Source organism: Papaver somniferum, chromosome 3 (genome assembly GCF_003573695.1).
Source record: "Papaver somniferum cultivar HN1 chromosome 3, ASM357369v1, whole genome shotgun sequence".
Lineage (NCBI taxonomy): Eukaryota > Viridiplantae > Streptophyta > Magnoliopsida > Ranunculales > Papaveraceae > Papaver > Papaver somniferum.
The window spans coordinates 55,096,200-55,105,954 of record NC_039360.1 but is presented as its reverse complement, the minus strand read 5'-3'; the positions used below and the strand labels follow the sequence as shown (position 1 = coordinate 55,105,954).

Here is a 9,755-nt window from a genome sequence, read left to right as displayed (position 1 = left end):
CATAGCTACAGAGAAGCAAATTTTTCTGCAGATACTACTGCTAAGAGGGGGGCAAATTTAAATGCAGGAGAAAGACAATTATTCATAGGGAGACCATCTCATCTTGCAAGAATTGAAATGCTAGGAATGGACTATTATACGTTCAATTAGTAGGTTTTGAAAAAAATTCATTTTGATTGTGCCTTTGCATTTGGCTTCCTTTTTTTTCCCCTCTTTTTTAGTGTTGTAAACTTTTATTCTCTTGATTAATAAAATTTGTGTGATTCAGCAAAAAAAAAAAAAAAAAACTTCTAATGTTGCTGAGTTGAATAGTATCCTAGTCTATTAGTTATCTAGTCTTCCCTAATAAATGAAGTAATATCATTGTGGGGAATAGAGAAAATATAAAAGTAATAATATCATATTTTGGCTAAATCAATAAGTTTCAGATCATACATTAGGTTGCCCTGCAACAGACTGATATAAATTTTCACATAGTAATGCAACACATAATATCATGTGAATGTTAGGTTTCCCCAGTGACTGAGCCAGCAAATCCCTTTGGTGGGGTCAAATGAAATCTATTATATAAATTTAATTCTTAAACCCCATAAATAACAAAAATATTAACTTTATCATACACATTTGCCCCCACACCAGAAGAAATTTTCCAAAAAAACAAAGCAAATTTGCACTAAAATATGAAGACTAGTGCCTTATGCACCTACTTGTCTCTATTACCATCCGTCACTAGGTCTTGCAAAAGTTTCACGCCAACTTGAATTATTATTATATTTTATATGTGTTAGAGCATTGCTCGGTCGACCTCGCAAGTAAAAACTATATTAGATGTACAAAACTATATCTTGATTTTTAGCCTAGTAAAAACAAGTTTCTGACTAGGATTAGAGTATGGTAGTTGAGTATCAGAGATCACAGAATAAACCTCAAATATTGAAGACTGAAGAACAAATGAAGACATTTACAAAAACTTCATCAACAAAGAGGTATATGAAGACTGGATATCGTATTTACTCACGGAATTTGCCATTTTATCTTAGGAGACTGTGTCGTATAACTATAGTAGATTTAATATTGCAAAGAAGAAATTTAGATTTCAAGCTTGTCTTGGTTAAACTCTCGAAATAGGATTAAAGCAACATATATTCTAAATCCTTAACAATCTTAGTTAAATACAATTTATTATTCAAAGAACTATATTTGTTTCAAGTTGATCATTTGAAAATTTTCCAAGCTACAACGCATATTGCATATGGCTATTGGGAATGTTTCAAATCATATATGTGAGAAAATGACTGCTTGGCGATGGGTAAACATACTTGTATGTTTTACCAAAGTACGTTGAGTGCCGCAGACTGTATAGGTTCGCAAACCCGGTTTGCAAACCATGTACATCTGAGTTTCAGATTTAGGTAGGTTCGCAAACCCCTACGATATGAATTTCACGAACTGGCAAGGTTTGCAAACCCTTGTGTCCTGAATTTCGCGAACTTCCAAGGTTTGCAAACTCTTGTTGCCTGATTTCGTGAATTGTCAAGTGGTTTGAAAACCGACCTAGTTCCATTATAGCATAAGTAAATGAACTATTTTATATGTTTATGTTCGAATTTGCTTCGATTCTCATAAACACTTGTAAGTCATACTTTATTCACTACGAACCATTATTGTGTGTGGTTCATGATAAGGAGAGGGTACCAAGTACACCATCATTTTTTTTGTTTGACATGACCTAATACTGTCATCAGGTAGATCTTCAGAATATCCTTGCCTTGAATAGGTTGATTATCGAATCATTTTATTTTAATTATATCAAACAAGAATACAGAAGTAAATAGGAAAGCAAAAAACATGAAAATTTGTTAAGGGGGAAACTGCAGCTGCAAAAAAAACCCGGGACCTCGTCCAGCTTAAACACCACATTGTGTTAAACTGCTAGAAATTCCAACCTACTATCATACTTTGGATTGGAACGTAGTTGAGACATAATTCACCCTTCAAGCAATTCAGTTGTAGTCTTGCTCCTTACATCTCTTGAACCTCGAAAGATTCTACACATTTGCTTCTGTTAGCTGACGTTTACAACCTAAGAGTTGCTTCAACCTCAGTGAAGACTTTTTGATATTTTGCTTTCACAAAACACCTGTTTGATTTCTATTTAAATGTGAATCAAGGTATTGTGAATCTTGTGTTTGTTTTGAACAACTACTAGGTAAAAATTAGACATGAAAACAAACTTGTCTCTTCAAAATTTATAGAGACACCTAATCTATTCTACAACAAGAGCAACTAGAATAAATCTGGAGATATCTTGTAAGACTTCTTAAGAAATTTATGAGACACCTTATGTGAATTTTTCTTTCGAATCTAGATATCGACCAACTAGTGTCGATATACGATGAAATCTATCAAATTATGATCAACAATTCTTGAACGACCTTATATCAGAAGAAAAGGATCTTAGAATAGACAACGATCATTAAATTAACATAGATAAAAGTTTTGTAACTATCTAAGAAGATTATAATCAACCCGTGCTTTGCGATCCCTAAGACTAAGTCCTATGGGCTAGATTTGGCTGCTAGATTAGCCAAAAAGTGTTGCAGTTAAAAAAAAGTGTTGTCTATTTGTTAACACTAGTTCTCTCTCCTAGCAATTGCTCGCATGTGAACTAGTAGCGAGATAGTTGCACTGAATGGTGCATCGCAACCTAAATCTACTTTTCGTTGAATGATTCAGCACAACTTCCTAAATCTACTTTTCGCTGAATGATTCGGTGCATCTAGTATGCTAGATTAGAACTACCATAGGACTTAGGAGGCTGTTCTACCTGATTTGGACTGCTAAATTAGCACACCATATGACTAAGCCTAAGGAAAGTCTTATTGTCTCACTCTTGTTCTTGAAGAACAAAAGTAGCGAAAAACAACCTTATGAAGCACACACAAATTTTCCAAGGGACGATTCATATAGCTTACATGAACCCTTTATCTATAGTGAATGGTAGCTTGAATCCTAAGCAAATTCGTGAGTTATTTTCCTTTTTCTAGACTCTTCTTATTTTGAGATTCATTCCTAACAAAAATATCAACTTTATCAGCGATGAACGTAGAAAGATTATGATAATATTAGCAATTTCGAGAACTCTTTAAAAATTAATTGATAAAACTAGCCAAGTACACGTGTTGTTATCCAGAAAAATTAACAAATCGTATGTTGATAGGGGGCATCAATTTGGTCCGGGTGTGCGAAAATCTATATAAGATAAAACACCCATTACCTTTAGATTGGTGCACACCTGATATATGATATCCTCATTAGCCGCCATGATTAATCTTAGCTTTTTCTTTTTTGGAAATTTAGCTTCAAAAAGAAAATAAAAAAAATCAATGTGAGGCACCGTCCCATGTCCTCTTTGGGCAACAACACGCTTCCAAAACAAGCAAAAGCAAGAAACATGAGTTTTTCTATAGTTTGACTTCCCATTAACCCGGTAAACGATCACTTTATAGGACATAAAACCCAAAGACTTCCCCATAATGTACCATGTTTTAAATTTAATGACCGGCTGCAGTAGTAGTTGCAACTTTTCTTGTCAGGTAGATGGATGATAGATCATTCCAATCCAATTCTCTCCTTAATTTCCATTTAATTTTATTTCCAATGTTGATAAAATAAAAAATATATATTAACGTTAATAATAAAAATAATTTCGACGAATAGTGACGATTACATAGACATAGTACATAACATCCCTCCCTCCTCTCTCTTGTCCTATAAATATACAGGGTTCATCAATCATGAAATTTTTCCTTCTCTCTTCACATTTCTCTACCCTTAGATTCATTGTAATCATCAACAACAACAACAGCTTATACTCCTCTTTCCTCCTCTATTGCCTTATTCACCTCTCCTCCAAGGCCAGTTTCTTTCTTTCTTTAATGTTTTCTTTTTGTTTCTATGTTTAATGTTTGTGTTTATCTTATGTTTTTTCTTGTTTCTATGTTTAATTTTAGTTCATAGATAGATCTGATCTCTATTTCTTACTTCATTTAATCTAGTTTTTATTTTCTTGGTGTTAAAGATAAGGTCTTAATTTGATAATGTAGTTAGAATATCTATGTTTCCTTAAAAAGACTCAAACCTTGTTTAATTTGGTAAACTTTTGTTTTGGTTTATTTAGCTTGTTGATCTTGGAATTGAGAGAAAAAGAGACAAAGGGTTTGTTTGTATTGAGAAGAAAGATCCATTGATTGATGGGTTTGAAGAGGGTAGAGTCAAGACCAGAATTGTCAGGTATGAAGAAGGCAGCATCACGTACATCACTACCAGACTTGGATGATACAGACTTATCTAGGCTATTAGATAAACCACCAAGACCAATAAACATTGAAAGACAAAGATCTTTTGAAGAAAGATCTATTAGTGAGATATCAGTTGGTTTAAATCGAGGTTTAGGTAGTTCTGAGACTTTGTATTCACCTGGTGGACGATCAACATGGGAAACTCCAAGATCTTCTGCTCCTAATGCGTTCGAGCCTCATCCTATGTTTGCCGAAGCTTGGGATGCTCTTAGGCAATCTATTGTGTTCTTTAATGGACAACCCGTTGGAACAATTGCCGCTAATGATCAAACGGAGGATGCTTTAAATTACGATCAGGTGATTTGATTATTAATGCATAAGTTATTTGTTATTTGTGTTGTGCTTTTATGAGATCTAGAATTGGATGCATGTATAAGTTATTTGTTTTTTTTAATGTGTAGGTGTTTGTTAGAGATTTTGTGCCTAGTGCGTTAGCATTTTTGATGAATGGTGAACCAGAGATAGTTAAGAACTTTCTCTTGAAAACTCTTTACCTGCAAGGGTGGGAGAAAAGAGTAGACCGATTCAAGCTAGGGGAAGGTGTAATGCCAGCAAGTTTCAAAGTTCTTCACAATCCCAATCGCAAGACGGATTCTTTGCTTGCAGATTTTGGGGAGAGTGCAATTGGAAGAGTTGCCCCTGTTGACTCTGGCTTGTGGTGGATTATCTTGCTACGTGCCTATACAAAATCTACTGGGGATTCAACATTAGCAGAAACTGACGAATGTCAAAAGGGTATCAGGCTTATATTGACTCTTTGTCTTTCAGAGGGATTCGACACGTTTCCAACCTTACTTTGTGCGGATGGATGTTGTATGATTGATCGACAAATGGTAATATTCATGTTCATGTCCTTTTTTTATATGAATTCCTATGCTTTATTAAATGCTTTTGTCGTGTCGTAATGCCTTTTCTTTCCTAGCTTGTCGTATTCCAACTCATGTTCCGTACATATTAATACATCATTGTGATCTTGCATTCATTTAAGATTGTGATCTCGCATTCATTTAAGATATTGTTCAAACAATAACGTTAACTTGTTAGGTTAACCTTGTTAGTTGTTATTTATAATAATCATAACAGACATGCATGTGGTTAGTAACTTCATAAACAACACTTACAGGTAAACATGCTCGTAAAGGAATTAGATCATCAACTGAGAATATGAGAACAGGAATATCTTCTCTTTGTTTTTTCTCTTACTGGAACACTATGAATAGTATCAATTTGATATCTTCGTGTACTAAATACTAGTTAATAAGTGAGTGAATGTTTCATTTTGGAAGAATATGTTCCTTCCTAAACAAACTTAACAATGGGGTAATGTTTTCGAATTTTGTAAAACTATACCTGTCTTGCTTGACGGCTTGAGTTTACAGAGTGATGTTTGTAGCAATTCTTCCATTTAGTTTAACTTTATCAATCTTCCTTAAGTTTAATGAGTTATATTGATAGCAATTCTTTCATTTGTTTTAGCTGTTGGTGTTTTGTCTGAGTTCTCTGTACAGCTAGAATTACACTATAACGGCTTGTGAACTATTTAGGGAGAAAAGCATGCAAGTTCTGTCTATATTTGTTAATCGCTGGAAACATCTTACTTTTCCTAATCTTTGTGTGAATCTCGTGTTACAGGGTATCTATGGTTATCCTGTCGAAATTCAAGCATTGTTCTTTATGGTGTTGAGATGTGCTTTGGTACTGCTTAAACATGATACAGAAGGCAAAGAGTTCGTGGACAGAGTTTTGAAACGTTTGCATGCATTGAGTTATCATATGAGAAGTTATTTTTGGATCGATATCCAGCAACTTAATAACATATACCGTTATAAAACAGAGGAGTACTCTCATACAGCCGTAAATAAATTTAATGTTATTCCTGAGTCAATCCCTGAATGGCTTCTTGATTTTATGCCTAACCGAGGGGGCTATTTCATTGGAAATGTTAGCCCTGCAAGAATGGATTTCCGTTGGTTTGCTTTAGGTAACTGCATTGCAATTCTTTCCTGTCTTGCAACTAATGAGCAATCTATGGCTATAATGGATCTTATTGAAGAGCGCTGGGAGGAACTAGTCGGAGAAATGCCCTTGAAAGTATGTTATCCAGCTATAGAAAACCATGAATGGCGGATCGTAACAGGTTGTGACCCCAAGAATACCAGATGGAGTTACCATAATGGAGGATCTTGGCCAGGTTAGTTTATCTTACCTCTTTCTTTTTCTTTTGAGCACGCACGCGCTATTTCTCATGTGTGCATGTGAATAATGACACTTGAAACTGCTCTTAGTTACTTGCTTGTTACATTACATTTAAGGAGACCTTAGATGAGAATACTATATTCTCTTACTTAAAGAAGTAACTCATTTTTATCAACTATTCAAAGAAACTCATAGTACTTTTATAATTGCTCAATCAATCTAGTAATCTGCAATTTTTTGATCCTTGTAAACAGTTTTGTTGTGGCTGTTAACGGCCGCCTGCATAAAGACAGGGAGGCCACAAATTGCCAGGCGGGCAATTGATCTCGCAGAGAGTCGGTTGCTCAAAGACGGTTGGCCCGAGTACTATGATGGAAAACTTGGTAGGTACATTGGGAAACAAGCGAGGAAGTACCAAACATGGTCGATTGCTGGGTATTTGGTGGCAAAGATGATGTTGGAAGATCCATCACACTTGGGAATGATCTCGTTGGAAGAAGACAAAAGAATTAAGCCATTGATGAAAAGATCAACATCGTGGACTTGCTAGCTAGCTCATAGAGTAATCTTATGAAAGAAGAATGAAGAGAAGTAGTAGGCGATAATATTCTTGTTATTTACTACACTTCTATTCTTTGGTGGGTTTTTCTTTTTTCTTTGGTGTTTAATCTGTACAATAGGATTCCATTGAGGCAGGATTTTGCATTTTGCATTTCGAATAAAAATCCAGTTTTGATATTATATGTGTTCTCAACTCAGAGATGCGCTTTACATCCGCTGTCTGGCCCTGGCTACTAAAGCCATTCATAAACTAGTACCATAAACAGTACTCATTACACAAACAAATAAATGAAGTAGGGGAACATTACAAGAGAAACAATTAACCGTCTTGCCCACTTCTTTGCTCACATATACTACCTTAAAATCTGAGATGGAAAACTCTTCTGGGCATATGCCATGTTAGCCAATTTTGCCGAAAATCTGGACTACAGCTGAGGACAACCATTAGTGTTTTCCCACTACAAGGCAACGTAGGGCGCAACCCTGTTTGAATGCTTTTTAGTTCGCTTATTAGTACGTTAGCACGTTGGAGAGTGGTTAAACTGGACAAAACAAATTCTGAAGTGTTGGTTAGCTTACTTTCTGTATTTCTCTAGAGTTGGCGAAGGATGTTACAAGTTTGTTTTTTCTCTGGCACAACCGCAGAAATGACGTTCCTCCTTGGATGTATCGTTTGTCGTTTATTGTTTAAGCCCCCATAGTCATTGGAGTTTTAAAGTGCACCAATATTGAACCACGAGTTCTTTTTCAAATCAGTTGCGAGTCTGACCCTCATGCAGCAAGCCAATTGACAAACGTGCTTGAGGACGTCATTTCTGGTTGGGTAAAAGAAAGTTTTTAGCTCTGTGTAACCTAGTTTAATTGGGGGCCGTAACTTCTAATTGGGGGCCATGCACTACGGGACAAAAAAGGTCACCCAATCCTAATTTGGATCACTCCTTAAAAAAATATTTTCTAAATGGCAAAACTGCCCTTATATGATTAGTATTAGGAATTAATTAGTTTGATTAGTGTGGTAAGTGTATTAGATTAAAATCTGATTTTAGGAAAAAAATTGTGGAAAATGTGTTTTATGTGTTGAGAAGAAGAGGAGGAGTTTTGAGAGGAAAACCTAGGGTTTTTACAAATGAGTGATTCAAGTGGAGGGAATGAGATTGGTGAAGCTTCAAATAACAACAATGATTGTGTTGATGGTAAGATTGTCTCAACTAATGATATGGGTTGGATGTTTGATGAGGAGATGTTGATAGAGGAAGGCATGAACAATGATTGGAATGAAGATCCCATTGCTCAAGATGAAGGAACCGACACTCAAAATGAGGAACCCCAAGGCCAAAACAATCAGGTAAACTTCCTATACTCTTCAAATTGTCTGAATGGTGGTCCAAGTGGTCGATTGATGGCCGCCATTGAAACATCCAGTGTTAGGGTCGTTATAGTCGGGTGTAGGATAAACTAACGACTCTCTGTAGTCGTCAGCCTTTTTGAGATTATTTTGACGACTTTCACCTGCAACTTTTACATGTTATGAAAAATCGTTAGCGTTGTTTGATAAACACTGACGACTCTTTCATCTAGGTCACGCAGAGTCGTTAGTCTTTTTTCTTTTAATGTTGCCGACTCTAAAGCCAAAACTTCCTGTAAATAGAACAACAAGGGTCGTCATAAATTTAGTTATATTTACTGACGACCCTATGAATTTTTTTTGTAGTCGTTAGGTTGGATAGTTATATATATTAACGGCTCTCGGGCTGGAATATCATATTTTTTTGATTTCATAGAATCATTTCATTAATTCATAAAAGGCATACATCTTGCATAGCATTACATTGAAGGAAATGAAATAAAATAGATGATAACAGTGCACTTATACACTTAATCATATATGGCGTTGTTATACCTAGTGCCTTCCAAGATAAAGTAGCAATCGTGGAGCTCAAACTTTTTCCCACGAAGCTCCTCATAATAGCGATACGCCTTCCTCAACTGAAAATGCAAATATACTTAGTTAGTATAGATCAAAGCTTTTTATAAGTTTTACCTCTTGTTCAAATACTTAATCTTACAACACTCAGCATATCCGGAAAGGCTTCCCTAACAGCCTTAAGTTCTCTTTTCAAAACATCACACTCGAATTGTATCTTCTTGAACCATTCCTTGACTTGTTTCAAAGACCTTGAGTTGCAATTTCCGTCCAACGCCACAAAAACGATGAATATGTGGTTCCACCAAGCATCCGATGTTTCATCAATGTCTTTGTCTAGACTTTCAAAGTGGTTAGTGACTGTTTTCCAAGCTCTTGTAATGGCACAATTCTCTTCATTAGTGAATGGAGTCATGATGTTTCTCTTTTTTTTGCTCTTAAATGGTAATTAAATGAGAAGGAGAAGAGGAGGTTGATAATTAGGGTTTTGATATGGAATAGGTGAGATATGGGCCTCTATATATGGAATGGAGCGACCAAACTGCCTCAACCACATTTGGTTGAGTTAAATTCAAAAATAAATGCAACCACTAACATGAGTCGTTGATCCGTAAATATTAAAACCAAACGACTCTTCATATGTACCAGAGAACGACTCTTAGAGTCGTTATTTTAAATGTATACAAGGTGACGATTCAAGGTGAAAACTGGGC

At 35.5% G+C, this 9,755-nt stretch overlaps 1 protein-coding gene across 1 annotated transcript; it reads left to right on the top strand.

The window, feature by feature from the left end:
- Nucleotides 1-3,773: 3,773 nt before the first annotated feature.
- On the top strand, nucleotides 3,774-7,298 carry LOC113356190 (probable alkaline/neutral invertase D). Its single transcript, XM_026599243.1, has 5 exons — nucleotides 3,774-3,917; nucleotides 4,181-4,658; nucleotides 4,763-5,194; nucleotides 5,994-6,552; nucleotides 6,812-7,298. Exons 2-5 carry the CDS (start codon nucleotides 4,254-4,256, stop codon nucleotides 7,105-7,107), a joined length of 1,692 nt encoding a protein of 563 aa, XP_026455028.1. The 5' UTR covers nucleotides 3,774-3,917; nucleotides 4,181-4,253; the 3' UTR covers nucleotides 7,108-7,298.
- Nucleotides 7,299-9,755: the final 2,457 nt, after the last annotated feature.

Coding starts and splice junctions, on each gene's coding strand:
- LOC113356190 (XM_026599243.1), top strand. CDS start 4,254: ATGGGTTTGAAGAGGGTAGAGTCAAGACCAGAATTGTCAGGTATGAAG. Junction 4,659..4,762: donor ATGCTTTAAATTACGATCAG/GTGATTTGATTA, acceptor TTTAATGTGTAG/GTGTTTGTTAGAGATTTTGT. Junction 5,195..5,993: donor GTATGATTGATCGACAAATG/GTAATATTCATG, acceptor CTCGTGTTACAG/GGTATCTATGGTTATCCTGT.